This window comes from Apodemus sylvaticus, chromosome 3, assembly GCF_947179515.1.
Source record: "Apodemus sylvaticus chromosome 3, mApoSyl1.1, whole genome shotgun sequence".
NCBI classification, from domain to species: Eukaryota; Metazoa; Chordata; class Mammalia; order Rodentia; family Muridae; genus Apodemus; species Apodemus sylvaticus.
The window spans coordinates 116,997,553-117,020,122 of NC_067474.1; the positions used below are offsets into that span (position 1 = coordinate 116,997,553).

The 22,570-nt window shown below is 41.9% G+C and overlaps 1 protein-coding gene and 1 pseudogene across 1 annotated transcript; one reads left to right on the forward strand and one right to left on the reverse strand.

Annotated features, from left to right (window-relative positions):
* The first annotated feature begins 6,370 nt into the window (after positions 1 to 6,370).
* Positions 6,371 to 9,140, forward strand: LOC127680322 (PRAME family member 8-like). Its single transcript, XM_052175813.1, has 3 exons — positions 6,371 to 6,657; positions 7,088 to 7,675; positions 8,573 to 9,140. The coding sequence occupies exons 1-3, from the start codon at positions 6,371 to 6,373 to the stop codon at positions 9,138 to 9,140; spliced, it is 1,443 nt and encodes a 480-aa protein (XP_052031773.1).
* A 6,005-nt stretch (positions 9,141 to 15,145) lies between these two features.
* LOC127680323 (PRAME family member 8-like) lies at positions 15,146 to 17,972 on the reverse strand (annotated as a pseudogene).
* Positions 17,973 to 22,570: the final 4,598 nt, after the last annotated feature.

The following is a 22,570-nucleotide window of genomic DNA, read 5'->3' on the forward strand; positions in this document are numbered from 1 at the left end:
TAGAAAGAGCAATTAACAAATTCATCTGGAATAACAAAAAACCCACGATAGCTAAAACTATTCTCAGCAACAAAAGGAAGTCTGGGGGGATCAGTATCCCTGACCTCAAGCAATACTACAGAGCAATAGTGTTAAAAACTGCATGGTATTGGTACAGTGACAGGCAGGAAGATCAATGGAACAGGATTGAAGATCCAGAAATGAACCCACACACCTATGGCCACTTGATCCTCGACAAAGAGGCTGAAAACATCCAATGGAAAAAAGATAGCCTTTTCAACAAATGGTGCTGGTTCAACTGGAGGTCAGCATGCAGAAGAATGCGAATTGATCCATCCTTGTCTCCTTGTACTAAGCTCAAATCCAAATGGATCAAGGACCTCCACATAAAGCCAGACACTCTGAAGCTAATAGAAAAGAAACTGGGGAAGACCCTTGAGGACATCGGTACAGGGAGAAAATTTCTGAACAGAACACCAATAGCGTATACTCTAAGATCAAAAATTGACAAATGGGACCTCATAAAATTACAAAGTTTCTGTACGGCAAAGGACACCATCAAAAGGACAAATCGGCAACCAACAAATTGGGAAAAGATCTTCACCATCCTACATCAGATAGAGGGCTAATATCCAATATATATAAAGAACTCAAGAAGTTAGACTCCAGAAAACCAAACAACCCTATTAAAAATGGGGTACAGAGTTAAACAAAGAATTCTCACCTGAAGAACTTCGGATGGCGGAGAAGCATCTTAAAAAATGGTCAACTTCATTAGTCATTAGGGAAATGCAAATCAAAACAACCCTGAGATTTCACCTTACACCAGACAGAATGGCTAAGATTAAAAATTCAGGAGACAGCAGGTGTTGGAGAGGGTGTGGAGAAAAAGGAACACTCCTCCACTGCTGGTGGGGTTGCAAATTGGTACAACCACTCTGGAAATCAGTCTGGCGGTTCCTCCAAAAACTGTGCACCTCACTTCCAGAAGATCCTGCTATACCACTCCTGGGCATATACCCAGTGGATTCCCCACCATATAATAAGGATACATTCTCTACTATGTTCATAGCAGCCCTATTTATAATTGCCAGATGCTAGAAAGAACCCAGGTTTCCCTCAACAGAAGAGTGGATGCAAAAAATGTGGTATATCTACACAATGGAGTACTATTCAGCCATTAGAAACAATGAATTCATGACATTCTTAGGCAAATGGATGGAGCTAGGAAACATCATACTAAGTGAGGTAACCCAGACAAAAGGTGACTCATGGTATGCACTCACTAATAAGTGGATATTAACCTAGAAAACTGGAATACCCCAAACATAATCCGTACATCAAATGAGGTACAAGAAGAAAGGAGGAGAGGCCCCTTGTTCTGGAAAGACTCAGTGAAGAAGTATAGGGCAAAACCAAAACGGGGAAGTGGGAAGAGGTGGGTGGGAGGACAGGGGGAGAGAAGGGGGCTTATAGGACTTTCGTGAAGTAGGGGGGCTAGAAAAGGGGAAATCATTCGAAATGTAAATAAAAAATATATTGACTAAAAAAAATCAACTCAAGTAAATCAGTGTCCTTCCTATATTCAAAGGATAAGCTGGCTGAGAAAGAAATTAGGGAAATGACCCCCTTCACAATAGACACTAACAGTATAAAGTATCTTGGGGTGACTCTTACCAAACATGTGAAAGATCTGTATGACAATAACTTCAAGACTCTGAAGAAGGAAATGGAAGAAGACCTCAAAAAATGGGAAAACCTCCCATGCTCATGGATCAGTAGGATCAATATAGTTAAAATGGCCATTTTGCCAAAAGCAATATATAGATTTAATGCAATACCCATCAAAGTCCCCACTCAATTCTTCACAAAGTTAGAAAGAGCAATTCTCAAATTCATCTGGAATAACAAAAAACCCAGGATAGCTAAAACGATTCTCAGCAACAAAAGAAAGTCTGGGGTAATCAGTATCCCTGACCTCAAGCAATACTACAGAGCAATAGTGTTAAAAACTGCATGGTATTGGTACAGTGACAGGCAGGAAGATCAATGGAACAGGACTGAAGATCCAGAAATGAACCCACACACGAATGGCCACTTGATCCTCGACAAAGAGGCTGAAAACATCCAATGGAAAAAAGATAGCCTTTTCAACAAATGGTGCTGGTTCAACTGGAGGTCAGCATGCAGAAGAATGCGAATTGATCCATCCTTGTCTCCTTGTACTAAGCTCAAACCCAATGGATCAAGGACCTCCACATAAAGCCAGACACTCTGAAGCTAATAGAAAAGAAACTGGGAAAGACCCTTGAGGACATTGGTACAGGGAGAAAGTTTCTGAACAGAACACCAATAGCGTATGCTCTAAGATCAAGAATTGACAAATGGGACCTCATAAAATTACAAAGTTTCTGTAAGGCAAAGGACACCATCAAGAGGACAAATCGGCAACCAACAAATTGGGAAAAGATCTTCTCCAATCCTACATCAGATAGAGGGCTAATATCCAATATATATAAAGAACTCAAGAAGTTAGACTCCAGAAAACCAAACAACCCTATTAAAAAATGGGGTAGAGAGTTAAACAAAAATTCTCACCTGAAGAACTTCGGATGGCAGAGAAGCATCTTAAAAAATGCTCAACTTCATTAGTCATTAGGGAAATGCAAATCAAAACAACCCTGAGATTTCACCTTACACCAGTCACAATGGTTAAGATTAAAAATTCAGGAGACAGCAGGTGTTGGAGAGGGTGTGGAAAAAGAGGAACACTCCTCCACTGCTGGTGGGGTTGCAAATTGGTACAACCACTCTGGAAATCAGTCTGGCGGTTCCTCCGAAAACTGGGCACCTCACTTCCAGAAGATCCTGCTATACCACTCCTGGGCATATACCCAGAGGATTCCCCACCATGTAATAAGGATACATGCTCTACTATGTTCATAGCAGCCCTATTTATAATTGCCAGATGCTGGAAAGAACCCACGTATCCCTCAACAGAAGATTGGATGCAAAAAATGTGGTATATCTACACAATGGAGTACTATTCAGCCATTAGAAACAATGAATTCATGAAATTCTTAGGCAAATGGATGGAGCTAGAGAATATCATACTAATTGAGGTAACCCAGACTCAAAAGGTGAATCATGGTATGCACTCACTAATAAGTGGATATTAACCTAGAAAACTGGAATACCCAAAACATAATCCACACATCAAATGAGGTACAAGAAGAGAGGAGGAGTGGCCCCTTGTTCTGGAAAGACTCAGTGAAGCAGTATTCGGCAAAACCAGACGGGGCAAGTGAGAAGGGGTGGGTGGGAGGACAGGGGGAGAGAAGGGGGCTTACAGGACTTTCGGTGAGTGGGGGGCTAGAAAAGGGGAAATCATTTGAAATGTAAATAAAAAATATATCGAATAAAACAAAATCAAAACCAAAAAAAAAAAAAAAAAGACATGAGTCAATCAAGCAGATAGTGGAATTTGGACTTTTTAATTCTGTGTTTTTGATTTCACACAAAAACAAACAAACAAACAAACAAACAAAAAAAAATCCAGGCAGTGTTGGCACACGCCTTTAATCCCAGCACTTGGGAGGCAGAGGCAGGTAGATTTCAGAGTTCGAGGCCAGCCTGGTCTACAATGTGAGTTCCAGGACATCCAGGGCTACAGGGAAAAACCCTGTCTTGAGTGGGGGAGGGGGTTTTGAGGGGTGGGGAGGTGGATGGGGGGGAGAGAGCATCTTTAACAGGATTGAGTGTGTGGTGATTCAATGGACCAATGAGAAAGAAGCTTGTGTTAGGAAGGTGGGGCTATGGGGAGGTGAGAGAAGAAAAGTGTATAAAAGGGTCAGAGGAAGGTAAAGAGATGTCAGTGTCCTGAAGCTTGGAGTCACTGCCTGTTCCTGCTGGGAGTAGGAACCCTGGAGCCAGTGTCCATATCAGGTAAGAAATTTACCTCTATAAGGAGGTTTCTTGCAAGCTGGCCTAGCCTTTTCACCATCCGACTTTAATTTCATTTCCAATTTATAATGTTTAAATAGGATAGAATTCAGTTTTAATGAGAAATGGGATTACATGGGAATTGCTGAGGTTTTAAAGATAGAATGTCATGGAACAATCTGGGCTTGAACTTGTTTTTATTATAAGATAATTTAGATATTTTGTTTATTTACTTTTTTTTAAATTCATTTTGGTTTTTCGAGACAGGGTTTCTCTGTGTAGTCCTACCTGTCCTGGAACTCACTCTGTAGACAAGGCTGGCCTTGAACTCAGAAATCTGCCTGCCTTTGCCTCTGCCTCTTCCTCTGCCTCTGCCTCTGCCTCCCAAGTGCTGAGATTAAAGGCATGTGCCACCACTGCCTGGTGTTTATTTACATTTCAAATCCTATTCCCTTTCCACTTTTCTCCTCTGAAAGTCCCCTATCCATTCCACTCCCCCTGCTCACCAACTTGAGACTTCAAGGGCTTGAACTCTTGGACCTTCTGGTTTCATCCAGTTTTCTAGACTTAATCTGGAATTTCACTTAGGATCTTCTTTATAATTTAATCTGTCTGTAGTCTCTTAAGCTATGTTTCACAGATTATGGTTTTGCAACTATATGAACTAGAATTTCTTTTTAACTATACCTTACAAATTACACTTGGGCAGGCTTCAGGCACACAAGCAGAAAATTCTAGATTTTGGCTTGTGTCCCTGAAGCCACAGCTCACCCAGGATCCACGGCTGTAGGTTGTAGGATGTGGTTGCTTCATTGTTGGCCAGGTGATCAGACATTGTGTAAGATATGTATGTGTGTATGTATGTAAATATGTAGGAATGTATGAAAAATGTATATATCAGCCACACATGTAAACAAAATTAATGTACTGGGTACAAAATAACACAATCCAGGCAACACTTGGCTACAAGAAGACACCTCATAATTACATGAAATTAAATAAAAAGAAATAGATGATCTGGATTTTTTGCTGAATGGTAGAGCATTTGTTTAGTGGAAACAGACCCCACTACAGAATAATTTCAATGAAGACATTTAAAATCCTCTTTTTTTATTGGATATATTTTTTATTTACATTTCAAATGATTCCCCTTTTCTGGCCCCCCCACTCCCCGAAAGTCCCATAAGGCTCCTTCCCTCCCCCTGTTCTCCCACCCACCCCTTCCCACTTCCTTGTTCTGGTTTTGCCCTATACTGCTACACTGAGTCTTTCCAGTACAAGTGGCCACTCTTCTGTTCTTCTTGTACCTCATTTGATGTGTGGATTATGTTTTTGGTATTTCAGTTTTCTAGGTTAATATCCACTTTTTAGTGAGTGCATACCACGTTTGATCTTTTGAGACTGGGTTACCTCACTTCCTATGATGTTCTCCATGTCCATCCATTTGCCTAAGAATTTCATGAATTCACTGTTTCTAATGGGTGAATAGAACTCCATTGTGTATATATACCACATTTTTTGCATCCATTCTTCTATTGAGGGATACCTGGCTTCTCCTCTAACACTCACATGAGCAGGTGCTCTCATTCAGTAGCATGGCTTTTCAAATCTCTGGGGAATGTTGCAGGTTTGGCATTTTATGTGTTTATGTATTTGTTTATTATTTATTTATTTATTTATTTATCATTTATTCATTTATTCATTTATTTATTTGTCTTGGTTTTTCGAGACAGGGTTTCTCTGTGTAGCCCTGGCTGGCCTCAAACTCAGATATCTGCCTGCCTCTGCATCCCAAGTACTAGGATTAAAGGCTTGTGCCACAACTGCCTTGCATAGGTTTTGCATTTTAGATGTGGTCTGATTATTTATCCAGGTGGCTAAGAATTTTACCTCATTTCCCAAAACAATACAATATAGCCTAGATTTCTCACCCTGGCCTTCAAACTGTTAAGGGATACATACAGACAGGCATCTCATAGGATCTCCTTAGTCCTTCTCAGGAAGGATCAATCTGTTGCCAGGACAAGAAGCCTGGTTGCATCTGTGACATCAGCAGTATATTTTCTTCAGGGCCTGCAAAGATGTTCAGTGTCCTTTTTCCTGAAACAAGACTCTGGCCAGTTTGAAACTTTGCCTTATATTAGGCATGAGATTAAGAGAAGCATGGTTTGATATCCCATGCAACAGCGGTTAACATTTTCCACTGTGTATACTTAAAAGAGAATCCACATGCTGAGAGTGGTGTACTTGTGGCCTGGAGACCACAGGATTGTATAATTGGGCAGACTGTGTTCTCCATTATTGCCAGAGCATGGGTTCTGGCCTTCTGGTTCCTGCAATATTTAGAAATAGCACTTCTCAAAACTTAGCCTGAAATTATGTCTCCTAAATGCTTCACCTTGTTGCTTCTGACAGAATATCTATCAGGATGAGCACCTACAACCCTCCCACACTCGAGAAGCTGGCACTGGATGCTCTGCTGAGGAAAGATGCCATAAACTCCTCCAATCTGGATCACCTGCCCACTGTGCTTTTCCCACCACTCTTCCTGGAGGCCTTCAATGGCAGACACACAGAGATATTGAAGGCAATGGTGGCAGCCTGGCCCTTTCCCTGCCTCCCTGTGGGGGCATTGATGAAAACCCCTGATGTGGAGGTCTTTCAAGCTGTGCTGGATGGCATAGATATACTGCTGACACAGAATGTTAGTCCCAGGTAAGCAAGGTCCAAGGAGGGTAGATGCGGAATCATAGGGATAGTGGGAAGTCACACATTAGGGCAGGAAGGATGGGGAAAACAGCACGGGGGCAATTGATATCATTGACATGGGGATTTGTGGAAATACCATTCAATTTGAAAACTAATTAAATGACAGTCATAGGTCAGGACAGCTCAGGGTACAAGGAGCCATTTTAGGATGAGCCTTTCTGTGGCTTTCCTACAGGCACTAGATAGGGAAGAGACACAAGTCAAGAGCAAATAAATGGAGGGAAATAGGGCATGTCTCCAGATGCAGCTCAATGCAGTGTCTTTGCCTGCCTGGTGTGGCGTGGCTGTGATGGAGCTGATCTTAGACATGTGGGATCAAGGCCAACTCCATGTTGGTTCATTTTACATTATGAAACTTTGCCTTTATCTTTCACAGAATCAGGAAACTTCAAGTCTTGGACTTGAGAGATGTGCACCAGGAGTTTTGGGATGTATGTGCTGGAAGAAAGGATGAAGTCTCCTCAGCAAAGACTGGGAATGAGAAGCACGTTGCAAAGCATATTCCTAGATATGCACTGAGGCAGCGTTTGAAGGTGATCACTGACCTGAGCCTTGGCTTCTGTCTGCAACATCAAATATACTTACTAAAATGGGCCCAGCAGAGAAAACAATCTTTGAGGCTATGCTGTCTGAAGATGAAGATTTGTCACTTCTCGGTGGAGAGTATCAGGGAGATCTTGAACATTTTTCAGCCAAACTATATTGAGGAATTGGAAATATACACAAAGCAGGTCCTATCCTTTCTAGGTTGCTTTGCACCTTGCTTTGGCCAGATGAGAAATCTTCGCAAATTCCATCTAAGGGAAATAAGATCGAGGAACTCAGTAGGTGGTGTGCTCCGTTTTGCAGATGTAAAAAACTGTGCTGCCAAATTCCTTTCTCAGTTCTCCAAACTCAACTATCTCCAACACTTCTGCATGAATGGTGACTTCTTTTCCAGTGACAACATGAAACAGTTGTTCAGGTAAGGAAGGACAGTTATCTGTTCCTGTTATAGCAACAGCCTTTCCATTTACTTCAATCATTAGTGGGCATCTGAGGTGTGACAGTCATAGAGGATGCTACAGTGGTGCACTTATTACACTATCAATGTGTGGATTGTTTCCTTCTTGATGGCACACATTTAATTTGGTCCCCACTCATGTAGAAGATTATGGGCTGGCGTAGGGGATATTGAGAAAGCTGTCTTGTAAGCATTCCATTGTGTGGGTCAGACGCTGTAAGTGTACTTTTCATATTACTCTTTGGGATCCAGGCAAGACTGATTCATGGTAACAGGACAGAGCAGAGGGGCCAGATATGGGGAGGCTCCACACCTACCCTCTACAAAGATATGTGAGAACAGGAACCAGTTTGTTCCTCTTTTGGAGTCAGTCAGCCTCTACTTCTCTGTAAAGGAAATGATGATTTGAACACAAGTTGGGACTAAGTAGACGAGAAATCTGTTACACTGTGGTGGAGGTCATCATTGTCAAGGGTGAAACATTGTGATCAGGGATAAAAATTGTGGAAATAGCCGGGACATGGATAAAGTCTACAGGACATAGGCCACGATATTGCCAGAACCCTTCTGTGCTAGTTCTTTCTAGGTGTGCTCTCCTAGCATGATGGGGCAAACTCTAGTTCTCTGACAGAGTGAGGAAGGGGAGTTGCAGACCTGTGGTCTGATCCCACTCAACCTGACTGTAATATGCTTCAGTGAACAATGCTATGAGGAGACATCAACATGCTGTTTCCCCAGGGTGGACCTTCAACATAAGCATAAATTGACTCTACACATGTGGATTCTCTGTGTCAGTATCAATCTTACTAGTGTCCTCCAGCACCATGAGCCAGAACAATTGTCTTGTTCTTTCTCTAGATGCCTGAAGAGCCCCTTGGAGTCCTTGTCTATGACTGTCTGCCAACTCTCAAAGTCAGACTTGAAACAAATGTCAGAGTGTCAGAGGCTCCATCAACTTAAACACCTGCACTTTGATGGTGTAGTGTTTCCCATGTCATGTTCCAAGAGTCTCCGAATACTCCTAGAGAATGTATCTGATACTCTGCAGACCCTGCAGTTAGAGAACTGCAGGATGAACGACTCTCAGCTCAATGTCCTTTTGCCAGCTCTGGGCCAGTGCTCACAGCTCACCTCAGTCAATTTCTATGAGAATGACTTCTCCACTGCTGTAATGGAGGACCTTCTGCAATGCATGGCCAACCAAAGCAAGTTGATTGTTGAGCACTACCCTGCCCCACTAGAGTGCTATGATCACGAGGGTTATCTTATACTGCACAGATTTTCCCAACTGTGTCGAAATCTCATGGATACACTCATGGCCAGAAGGCAGCCCAAGACAATCACATTTGCTACAAAAACCTGCCGTTATTGTAGGAGTCACTGCATCTATGATAAGGAGACCAGACTTTGCCGTTGCTGGCAGTAAAGAGGAGGCTGATTCTAGATGCTAGGACATTATATCTGAGGAAGTACATTCATCATGGTATTGCAGAATTTTATGGCTTCAGATCCATTGGAATCAAAATGGTGTTCTGTGTATGGAGACCACAAGTGTCACTTGAAATGAAGAATAAGATAATAACATCAGACATCTTGTAGAATCAGAAAGACGGTACTGCATTTCTAAATGTGCCCCTATCGGGACAGAATCGCCAGTGTCTTCCCCATGTTGTAAATATATGGCCAATCTATGAACTGAATGGTCTCCTCTCATGTGCTACTGAGTCACTGACCTCAGTTTTATAGGTTTATGTTCATAGTATCCTATGACCTCATGATGTATGATCAAAGACATTATCATATAAGACATATTGGTAGCATTAAAGTTAATTATGACATTGTCTTTTACTCTTTACTTCCCACTCTTTGGCTCCTTGGTGGGTATGGACACAGAATTGTCAAACTAATTGTGAGTGGCTCTTGAAATCCCACATCTGTTCAGAACCTTCCTTGTGATGTGATGTGATTGTGGACTCAGTGTCATTCCTACACTAGACCCTGAAGGCAAGAACATTCTAGAAATGGGGTGTGGGGGAGTTGTTAGAACTATCAGTTCTCCCAGAGATGGGCTGTGACAGGACTTACTATGACCATAGTCTATCTTCTTGTTCTTCCAAAATGTTGAGTAGCTTCATCTGTGAAAGTATTCTCCCACAATACAACTTATTCAACACAAGTGGAATGCATATTCTATCCATCTCCTGAGGGCCTGTCTGCTTTCCAGGTTACTTCACCCACAGAAAGGTAGAGACAGTATAAGCAGGTTTATCATGCCTCAAACCCACTGGGATTGATGTTCTTCATATGCTAACAATGTCCTATTATTGTTTTTGTTATTATCATTATTATATTATATTATATTATATTATATTATATTATATTATATTATATTTATGAATTTAAAAATCTAGCCTTGGCCTGCATCCCAGTTCCCCTGTTGCAGAAAAGAACTGCAGGGACAAAAATGGAGAAGAGGCTACTAGTGTTCTTTAAGACAATGACATGGGCGGGCAGTGGTGGTGCACGCCTTTAATCCCAGTACTTGGGAGGCGTAGGCAGGAGGATTTCTCAGTTCGAGGCCAGCCTCGTGTACAGATTGTGTTCCAGGACATCCAGGGCTACACAGAGAAACGCAGTCTCAAAAAACCAAAATTAGCCACAAAAAAAAAAAAAAAGAAAGAAAGAAAGAAAGACAATGGCATGATTCTTGCAATGAAGTCCTCTATGGAGGGAATTCCTTCTGCTTCTTCTGGTTCATTACATCTGGATACAGCTCCATGTCATGATTGTTTCCTCAGAATTGTAGCTCTGCCTCAGCATCTTAGCACTGTTTTGTTACACAAGTGCATGCATATTGTGTTTTAGGTTGTGTTGTCCAGATGGTGCCAGCCTATAGAGCAAATTCATTTAGTATTTACAGACTATTGAGTACTGTGCTTTCGGGTGTGTATAATAACTCAAAATTGGACACCTTAGAGGCAATAGAGATTGTACAACAGATTAGAGCACTTGCTCTGTGTTTAGACCACTAGGATTCTTTCCTGCTACCAACCTGTAGGCTCTTATTCTTCCAGCTCTATGGAATTTAACTTCCATTCAATCCTATTCTCACATCTGGACTCCTGTGTGTGTAATGAATATAAGTGCATGCTGGAAAAACATACACATTACAGAGAGAGATACAGACCTGTGGGATGCAGTTCAGATAGCATTCCCAGCTCAGGTACTACCATGCTAGCTTTCCCACATCAAGCACCCAATAATATCCTGTGATCTCCTGTATTTCTTTAAGGGGGTAATTTATGTCCTTCTTCTTCTTTTTTTTTTAGGGATTTTTTTATTTGATATAATTATTTATTTACATTTCAAATGATTTCCCCTTTTCTAGCCCCCCCCCCACTCCCCAAAAGTCCCGTAAGCCCCCTTCTCTCCCCCTGGATGCAAAAAATGTGGTATGTCTACACAATGGAGTACTATTCAGCCATTAGAAACAATGAATTCATGAAATTCTTAGGCAAATGGATGGAGCTGGAGAACATCATACTAAGTGAGGTAACCCAGTTTCAAAAGATCAATCATGGTATGCACTCACTAATGAGTGGATATTAGTCTGGAAAACTGGAATACCCAAAACATAATCCACACATCAAATGAGGTACAAGAAGAAAGGAGGAGTGAGTGGCCCCTGGTTCTGGAAAGACTCAGTGTAGCAGTATAGGGCAAAACCAGAACAGGGAAGTGGGAAGGGCTGGGTGGGAGAATAGGGGGGGGAAGGGGGCTTTCGGGGAGTGGGGGACCAGAAAAGGGGAAATAATTTGAAATGTAAATAAAAAATATATCGAATGAAATACAAAAAAATAAAAATAGAAAAAGAAAAGTAATGATTTAATGATACATTCCTAGATATGTATCATTTTTCTTTGGTCATGTTCACCCCATAATCCCCTGATGTACCTCCCTTCCCATCCCTGTTATTATCCCACATTTATCTTGTAAAAAATCTTTTTCTCTGCTCAATTATATTTTCTTGTTTATTTGTACTATAACTGAGTAGATAAAAATAAAGAAAGAAGCAGCTGAATTTTTCCACATGCCCTTTCATCTTATAAAACATTGTTTGGGGAGTAAAGCAGATTTGTAGGTATAATTGATATAAAAAAAACCTTTTATTTATGTGATATTTTTGTTATTTACATTTCAAACATCCCCTTTCCAGGTTACCCTTGCCCTGACATGTCTTATCCCATCCCCCTTCCCCCTGCTTCTAGGAGGGTGTTCCTCCACCCACACACTAAACTCCCACCTCCTAACCATCGAATTCCCCTGTACTGGGAGATCCATTGAGCTTTAACAGGATCAAGAGCCCCTCTTCTCATTGATGCCTGATAAAGCCATCCTCTGCTACATATGCAGCTAGAGTCAAGGGTTCCCTCCATGTATACTCCTTAGTTGGTCCTTTCCAGCTCTGGGGGATCTGGTTGGCTGATATTGTAGTTTTTCCTATGGGGTGAAAACCCCTTCAGCTCCTTTAGTCCTTTCTCTAAATCCTCCATTGGGGACCTGGTGCTCAGTCCAACAGCTGACTGGGAGCATCGCCTCTGTATTTGTCAGGCTCTGGCAGATCCTCTCAGGAGACAGCTATATTAGGTTCCTTTCAGCAAGGGCTACTTGACATATACAATAATGTCTGGGTTTAGTGACTGTATACAGGATCGATCTCCAGGTGGGGCAGTCACTAGATAGCCTTTCCTTCTGTTTCTGATCTATATTTTGTCTCTGTATTTGCTCCTGAGACTATTTTGTTACCCTTTCTAAGATGGAATGAACTATCCGCACTTTGGTTTTTCTTCTTCTTGAGCTTCATGTGGTTAGTGAATTGTATCTTGGGGAGTCCAAGCTTTTGGGCTAATATCCACTAATCAGTGAGTGCATACCATGTGTGTTCTTTTGTGATTAGGTTACTGTACTGGCTGGTTTTATATGTCAACTTGACACAGGCTGGAGTTATCACAGAAAAAGTTGCTTCAGTTGGGCGAAGTGCCTCCATGAGAACCAGGTCTGGGGCAATTTCTCAATTAGTGATCATGCTGAGAGGGTCCCTTGTGGGTGGTACCAAGTCTGGACTGGTATTCTTGGGTTCTATAATAGAGCAGCTGAGTAACTCAAGGGAAGTAAGCCAGTAAGAAACATCTCTCCATGGCCTCTGCATCAGCTCCTGCTTCCTGCCCTATTTGAGTTCTAGTCCTGAGTACCTTAGGTGATGAACAACAGTTTGGAAGTGTAAGCTGAATAAACACTTTCCTCCCCAAGTTACTTTTTGGTCATGATTTTTGTGCAGGAATAGAAAAACCTGACTAAGACACACCACATCTAGGAAACTTGTCTTCACAATAGACAGAGACACCCTACAGAAAACCACAACCAATAAAGATGCAGAATTGTGGATATCAGCCACAAAGGGTACATCCACAAAACACACAGGGAACATTGATGAAGAGGTGGAAAGAGGACCGTAGCTCTAGAGAGACAGTGAGTGTGCTATGGGGTTATATCTCCTAGTGGTAGGAAAAGCTATACACACAAAGCTTGACAAACATGATTGCACTTATAGGAGCTGAAAAAGGATGACATCAGTGAATATGGCCAGCTAAACAGAGAAAATGCAACAGGGTCTAAGCAATACGCAAAGAACTGTAGGCAACTGAAAAGCAAGGAAGTGAAGAGGTAGTTTTCCCTAGGGAAGACACCAAATTGTTTGTACAGTGCTAAACAGTATTTTGTTTTGTTTTGTTTTTTTGAGGCAGGGTTTCTCTGTGTAGCCCTGGCTGTCCTGGAACTCACTCTGTAGACCAGGCTGGCCTCAAACTCAGAAATCTGTCTACCTCTGCCTCCTAAGTGATGGGATTAAATTCCTGAGCTACAACAGCCTGGCTAAACAGAATTTAACTGTGAATATTTACTTATTTTAATGTAAGTATATGTTTCCCCAGCATGCACTTATATGCATAATATAAGAGTCCTGAAGTGAGCATAGGATCCAATGGAAGTGGAATCAGAGAGTTAGATGGATGGGGATCTTCAGGTTGGTACCAGAAAGAATCCTAGAATGGTTTAAATGTGTAGCATTCACACTAATCTTCTGGGCCATGTCTCCTGATCCTAAGGTGTACTATTTGAGGTAGTGTACACCCCTGAGGGCCAGGTACTCAGTAGGCTCGAAATAGAGGATGTTTGCTCTATAGACTGACATCATGTGGACAACACAGCCTAAAACACAGTGTGTGTGTTTATGTGTGTGGTGTGTGTATGTGTATGTGTGTTTGTGTGTGTGTGTGTGTGTATGTGTGTGTGTGTGTGAGAGAGAGAGAGAGAGAGAGAGAGAGAGAAAGAGAGAGAGAGAGAGAGAGAGAGAGAGAGAGAGAGAGGGAGAGAGGGAGAGAGAGAGAGAGCTGTGAGCTACTGAGGCAGAGCTATGAGGCTGAGGAAACAGTCTTGTCCTGAAGCTGAACCCAGAGAAAATGAACCAGAAGCTGCAGGAGACTGATTCTCTTCCACAGGGGACTTCGTTGCTGAACTAACTACACTGTCTCTAAGAATAACTGTCCAGAATTGGAGATTAGGAATCCCAGGTGTGCCTGAAGTGTGACAAGCCTGTTTATATTTTCTCTATATTTATGTAAATGAATTGACCTGTAGAGGGTTCATCCCCTCAGCAGATGAATACAGTGTGCATTCTACTTGTACTGAATAAGTTATGTTGTGGGACCACACTTTCACAGAGAAAACCATGCTCCATGGTCATAATAAGTCCTAAGATAGCCCATCCCATCTCTGTGAGCACTGATGGAACCATAAGTTCTAACAAGTAGCCCACCCCTGTTTCTACAATGTGTTCACCCTTCAGGGACTTGTGTAAGAAAGCCATTGTGCCCACATCCCTATCAAGTCCCAAGGATGGTTCTATACAGAGGGTAGTTTCCAAGAGCCCTTCACAATTAGTTTGACAATTCTGTGCACATAGCAAAACAAGGAGGCAAACAGTGGAAATTAAAGAGAAGAAGATAATGTCATAATTGACTTTGCTTCCAACATAGCTTAGATGATAATTTCCTGGATCATACATATGATGAGGTCATAGAACACCATTACTATAACCAAAAACTGAGATCGATGACTCAGTAGCACAAGAGACCATTCAGTTCATAGATTGGACATATATTTACAACACAGGGAAGCTGCTGGTGATCCTCTCCTGATGAAGGCACATTTAGAAATGTAGTACTGTCTTTATGATTCCATAACACACCTGATGTTATTATCCTATAGTTCATTATGCCAAGTCATCACTGAGATCTCCATATACTGTACACCATTTTGATTCCAATACATCTGAAGCTTTGAATTCTGGGACACTGTGATGAATGAACTTCCTCAGATTTGCTTTATCAGCATCCAGAAACAATCTGCTCTTTCCTGCCAACAATGACAAAGTCTGGTCTTCATGTCATAGACACAGCACATACAACAATGAGGGCAGGGGACAGTAGCAAAAAAAGAAGCAGTGTCTTGAGCTGCCTTTTGGCCATGAGTATATCCTTGAGCTCAAGACACATGTGGGAAAATCTCTCCACCACAACATTACCCATGTCATTATAGCACTATAGAGGCGCAGGGTACCACTCAACAGTCAACTTGCTTAGATTGGCCATGCATTGTAGAATGTCCTTCAGTACAGGAGTGGAGAAGCCATGTCATAGAAACTGACCAAGGTGAGCTGGGAGCAATGGATCAGTGTTGGCAAGAGGACTTTGAGTTGAGAGTCCGTCATCCTGTAGTTCTCTATCTTCAGGCTCTGCAGAGTTTCAGATACATTTTCTAAGAGAATTTGGAGACTCTTGAAACATGACTCAGCAAACAGCACACCATAGAAGTGCAAGTGTTTCAGTTGATATAGATTCTGACACTATGACATGTGTTTCAAGTCTGACACTGAGAGATGGCAGAAAATCATAGACAAAGACACCAAGGGACTCTTCAGGCTTCTAGAGAAAGAACAAGAAAATTGGTTTGGCCCATGTTGCTGGAGGACACTACTAAGACTGACACTGACACCGAGAATTCACATATGTAGAGTCAATCTATGCTTATGTTGAATGTCCACCCTAGGGAAACAGCATGTTGGTGTCTGCTTATAGCATTGTATACAGAAGCATATTACAGTCAGGTAGGGTGGGCTCAGACCACAGGCCTGCAACTCTCCATACTCACTCTGTCAGAGAATTAGAGCTTGCCCAATCATACCACGAGAGCATACCTAGAAATATCCAACACTGAAAAGTTCTGGCAACATCTTGGCCTGTGTCCTGCAGAGTTTATCTCCTGCTATCTCCAATGTCTCCATCCCTGATTTCAGTGTTCTACCCTTGAGTGTGATAACTCCCACCCCAGTGTCACAGATTTTCCACTTACTTACTCCTAACCATACTTAGTTCCCATGTACTTAGTTCAAACCATCCTTTCCTTTATCAAGAATGAGAGGCAGATTGACTTCAATAGAGGAACAAACTGGTTCCTGATCTCATATATCTATGTAGAGGGCATGTGTGGAGTCTCTCCAGCTGAGGGCTCTCTGCTTTGTCCTGTTTCCTTCCTTTAGCTTTGCGTGGATCCCAAACAGTAATATGCAAAGCATAATTAATGTATCAGACCCACACAAAGGACATGTGTGCAAGGTAGCTCTCTCAATATCCCTTACCTCAGCTCAGACTGCAGAGGAATGGGAATTGAACCAAGTGCGCTCAGTTAAGAAACAAATAATCCACACTTTGATACTGTAATGAATCTATTATTGTAACATTCCCTGTGTTTGGCACGCTTCCAGGGTCTACTAATGCTCCACATATAGGGAAAGGTTTGCTGCCAGAGCAGAAACAACCCACTATCCTTCCTTACCTTAACAACTCTTTCAGGTTGTCATAGGAAAAGTGGGCACCATTCACATAGAGATACTGGAAATGGTTAAGTTTGGAAAACTGAGAAAAGATTTGGGCAGCACACATCTTTACATCTGTCACTGTGTTCATAAGACTAAAGTTGAAGTGGGTTTGATGTAGATGGAATTTGAGAAGATTTCTCATTTCATCAAGGAAATGTCCAAAGAAACCTAGGAAGTACATGACCTGGTTTGTGTTTATTTCAAATTCCTCAACATAGTTTGACTTGAAAATGTTAAAGAACTCCCTGATAATCTCCAATGGCAAGTCACAAATCTTTATCTTCAGACAGCAAAGTTGCAAAGAATCTTTTCTCTCCTGGGCCCACTGCAGCAATCATTTTTGGTATTTGTTCAGAGAAGAGAGAAGGGCCAGGTTAGTGATGACCTGAAAACACTGCCTCAGTGGATATCCAAGATAGCACTCTGGAACTTGCTTCTTGATCAAAATATCTGCTGAACAGACACTATCCTCTTTTTCAGCCCATGCATCCCAGAAATCCTGGTGCACAACTCTCAAGTCCAATACTTAACTTTCCAACTTCTGTGAGGGGAAAAAAGGTAAAGTATAATGTAAAACAGGAACCAACATCGAGTCCACTTGGATCTCACTGTCTAATGACAGTTCCATCATAGCACCTCACACCAGGCAGGCAAGGACACCTCATGAGCTGCATTTGGAGACATGCCCCACTTCCCTCCATTCATTTGCTCTTGACTTGTGTCTCTTCCATATCTAGCGTCTGTCCTAAAGCCATGAATAGGCTCATCCTATTATGGCTATTTGTACTCTGAGCTGTCCTGGCCTTGACTGCCATTTAGATCAGCTTTCAACCTGAATAGTAATTCTGTAGAACTGCAAATTGATGACATCATTAGCCTCTGCCCTGTTTGACGCTGTTTTTCCTGCTCTCCTGTGTATGTATGTTACCACGTTAATCCCATGATTCCCTTTCTAGCCTCCTTAGGCCTTGCTTACCTGGAACGAACTGTCTGGGTCAGCAGTATATCTATGCCATTCAGCACAGCTTGCAGCAACACCACATTAGTGGTTTTCAGCAGTGGACCCAAAGGGAGGTAGGAAAAGGGCCAGGCTAGCACCATTGCCTTCAATATCTGTGTGTGTCTGCCATTGAAGGCCTCTAGGAAGAGTGGTGGGAAGAGCACAGTGGGCAGGTGATCCAGATTGGAGGAGTCTATTGCATCATTCCTCAGCAGAGCATCCAGTGCCAGCTGCTGGAGTGTGGGAGGGTTGTATGTGCTCATACTGATAGGTGTTCAGTTGGAAGGAACCTGGTGAAGCATTTAGGAAGCATAATTTCAGGCTAAGTTTTGGGAGTTCCTATGTCTCACCATTGCAGAAACCAGAAGGTCAGAGCCCATTCTCTGGCAATAGTGGAGAACTCAGTCTGCTCAATGATCCAATCCTGTGGTCTCCAAGCCAAAAATTCATCACTCTCAGCATACAGAATCTCTCGTAAGCACCCACAGAGGAAAAAATTAACCAAAGTTGCATGGGTTACCAACTCCTGCTCCTCTTAATCTTGTGCCTAGTATAAGGGTTATTCAAGAGCATACAGTGTGATCAAAGTCTTGTTACAAGAAAGAAACTGTACAACTTTGCAGACCCTGAAGAAAATATAGTGCACTTGTCAAAGACCCAAGCAGCTCAATTCTCCTTCCAACAGATTGAGCTATCCTGGGAAGGGCTAAGGAGAACCTGTGAGATGCCTGTCTGAATGCTTTAGAGACCAATGTGAGCAAGCTGAGCCATATTATATTAATTTTGGAAATGAGATAAAGTTTTGTTCATTCATGGCCACCTAGCTACATGACCAGACCACATCTGAAATTCTAAACCCAATTTAAATATTCTACTTTCCACAGAGCATTTGGAAAATTATTCTTCTGAATGAAAGTTCTTGCTCATGTAAGTCTTAGAGAAGCCAAGTGTACATAGGCTACAGGAAGGAGAGTTTTCATGACAAGTTGGTGTCCAGACAAACACATAGATGAGATAATATATCTATCAGTACTTCTAAGTCTAGCCTGCATTGTGATCCCTTGTACCCAGGATATTAATTGTAGTTTTCATGCATACACACATACAAATCTTATAAAATATCTAATTACTTGGATAAGGCTAAATCAATCATATGCCTACAACCGTCATTCCTGGGTAAGCCACGGCTTCAGGGACACAAGCCAATAGCTGGAACCTTGGTCTTGTGTGCCTGAATCCTTCTCCAGCACAATTTGTAAGGTATCGTTAAGAGGAAATTCCAGTTCATACAATTCCAAACCCATAATTTGTGAAGCATAATTTAAGAGACTTCAGAAGCACTAAATTATAAAGATGATCCTAAGTGAAATTCCAGACTAAATCTAGAAAACTGGACAGAACCAAACCAATTGAGCGTTCAAGGCCATCCTTGTTCCTGGACATGTTATCTTTAAAACAAAGGAAATTTCAGTGTAATCCCATTTCACATTAATACTGAAGTCTATCGTATACATAGAAAAATAATCTTTGCAACAGGCAGAGACATCTACAGAAAACCACAACTGCCAGGCAGTGGTGGCACATGCCTGTTATCCCAGCACTCTGGGAAGCAGAGGCGGGCAGATTTCTGAGTTTGAGGCCTGCCTGGTCTGCAGAATGAGTTCCAGGACAGCCACGGCTATACAGAGAAACCCTGTCTCGAAAAAAACCAAATCCAAAAAACCCATAAAACCACAACCAATAAAGATGAAGAACTGTGGATATCAATCCCAAAGGGTACATTTACAAAATACACAGGGAACATTGCTGAAGAGCTGGAAAGAGGACTGTAGCTCTAGAGAGCCAGTGAGTGTGCTGTGGGATTGCATCTCCTAGTGGTAGGAAAAGCTATACACACAAAGCTTGACAAACATGATTGCACTTATAGGAGGTGAAAAAGGATGACACCAGTTAATATGGCCAACTAGACAGAGAAAATGCAACGGGGTCTAAGCTCTACACAAAGGACTGTAGGCGACTGAAAAGCAAGGAAGTGAAGAGGTGGTTTTCCCCAGGGAAGACAACCAATTGGCTGTACAGTGCTAAAGAGTAATTTTTTAACTGTGAATATTTATTTATTCTAATGTAAGTGTATGTTTCCCCAGCATTCACTTATGTGCATCACATAAGGGTTCTGAAGTGAGCATAAGATCCAATGGAGCTGGAATCAGATTGTTAGATGGGTGGGAGTCTTCAGGTTGGTACCAGAAAATAATCATACATTATAAATTGGAAATGAAGTTGTAGTTGGATGGTGACAAGGCTAGTCCAGCAAGCAAGAAGTCTCCACATGGAAGAAAATTACTTACCTGATATGGACACTGGCAACAGGGCTCCTACTCCCAGAAGGACCACACACTGACTCCAAGGTTCAGGCCTCTGATATTCTAGTTGGCTTTCTCTGACCCTTTTATACAACTTTTTCTATCCCCATCCCCATATAGTATCACCTCCTTCTTTAAGTTTCTACCCACTTAATCCTGTTAAAGATCCATTATCCCCACTGTTGCTTAATTGAATCAGACCTTCTTGTGTGAAATCAAACACTGAACTAGAAGAAGAGATGCCCTTGTCTGATTGACTCATCTTTTTTTTTTTTTATTATTCGATATAATTTATTTACATTTCAAATGATTTCCCCTTTTCTAGCCCCCCCACTCCCCGAAAGTCCCGCAAGCCCCCTTCTCTTCCCCTGTCCTCCCACCCACCCCTTCCCACTTCCCCGTTCTGGTTTTGCTGAATACTGTTTCACTGAGTCTTTCCAGAACCAGGGGCCACTCCTCCTTTCTTCTTGTACCTCATTTGATGTGTGGATTATGTTTTGGGTATTCCAGTTTTCTAGGTTAATATCCACTTATTAGTGAGTGCATACCATGATTCACCTTTTGAGTCTGGGTTACCTCACTTAGTATGATATTCTCTAGCTCCATCCATTTGCCTAAGAATTTCATGAATTCATTGTTTCTAATGGCTGAATAGTACTCCATTGTGTAGATATACCACATTTTTTGCATCCACTCTTCTGTTGAGGGATACCTGGGTTCTTTCCAGCATCTGGCAATTACAAATAGGGCTGCTATGAACATAGTAGAACATGTATCCTTATTACATGGTGGGGAGTCACGTGCATACCTATATGTACTTGTTTATGTAATGATATAATTAGTGGGTATGGATTTAATGTCTGTGTTTGTCTATTTGTTTCAGTGTATTCATTACTGTGAGCTTGTATTTGAGTGTGTAGGGTGTTCTAGGTTAGCCAAACATTAAATAATGCGGTTTTGTCTGAAAACAACAATGATAATTAAAAGCTAAACACAAGCCAAGTGGTGGTGGTGCACGCCTTTAATCCCAGCACTTGGGAGGCAAAGGCAGGCAGACTACTGAGTTCAAGGCCAGCCTAGTCTACAGAATGAGTTCCAGGACAGCAGGAGTTACACAGAGACACCCTGTCTCAAAAAACCAAAAAAATAAAAAATAAAAGCCAAACACAAAACAAACAAGCAAACAAGCAAACAAACAAAACATGCATGTGTATGTTACAGATTTGAAAGTGTTGCAATGGGTTGCAGGAGCCTGCAAGCCTTGCTACCATGAAGATAGGTTGGAATGATGCTTGATCAAGGAATTTAGAACCATCATGAGCAAGATGGGTAGTTTATCACAAGTGTGGAAACCAACAGAAAATCCTTATGAGATGGAAGTAAAAAAAAAATAAGGCTTTTTGTTTGTTCGTTTGTTTGTTTTTTGTTTAGTTTTGTTTTTTTCAGACAGGGTTTCTTGGTATAGCCCTGGCTGTCCTGGAATGCACTCTGTAGACCAGGCTGGCCTGGACCTCAGAAATAGGATTGCCTCTGCCTCCCAAGTACTGAGATTGAAGGCGTGTGCCACCACTGCCTGGCAACAATTAGGCTTTAATAACACAACTCTCTAATCTCAGCATGTGATACACCACTTTGAACTCCAGACGTAAAGGCAGGAGGATGTTTCTGAGTTTCAAGCCACCCTGATTCACCCAGTGAGAACAAAGTTTTTCAGCTATGTCTAGAGGTGAACACCTTTAATCTCAGCACTCAGGAGGCAAAGGCTGTTAGATCTCTTTTGAGTTCATGGCCAGGCTGCTCTACAGAGAGAATTCAAGTTTAACCAGAGCTGTACAGTGTGATCCTGTTTCAGGGAGGCCAGGGGAATATTAAATTGAATTAAGAGATGGGTGACCTTAGGACAAGATCCTACCCATGAAAATTTGATCCAGGCATTGTGGTACACACCTGTAATCCCAGGAGATAAAGCCAACCAGATCTCTGAGGTCAAGAGTAGCCTGAGATAGAGAAAGTTCTAGGTAAAAAAATGCTTAAATCCAGCTATGATGGTTCATACCTCCAATCCCTGGATACAGGCATGCATTTCTCTAAGTTATAGGTCATTATATCAAGCTATATACAGGACAGCCAAGCTTAGGCAGTGAAGCAGTTGGAAATGAGGAAGCTAGTGATAATGTAATAGGACAAGAAGGCCATTTTCCAGCTCCTGCAAGCAGCAGAACTTGGAAGGTTTGGTCATTTGGCTCTAGCTTTATAGTCAAGAGGAGAAGACTACTGGGCAATTGATGCTACTTAGTTAGACCTATGAAATTAGTGGTGATTAAGGAGACCAGCATCTCTGATGAGAAATCTTTGGGGAGAGTTTTCTGAGAGCACAAAGATGTTGTATTCGAGGGGCAGCCATATTTGTACGTCATGCTGGAGCTGTACTTGGTAATGTGTAAGAGGGACCCAAGTGGGAATGATTTTGAAGGCCTGAAAGAATCCTAAAGAGAAGC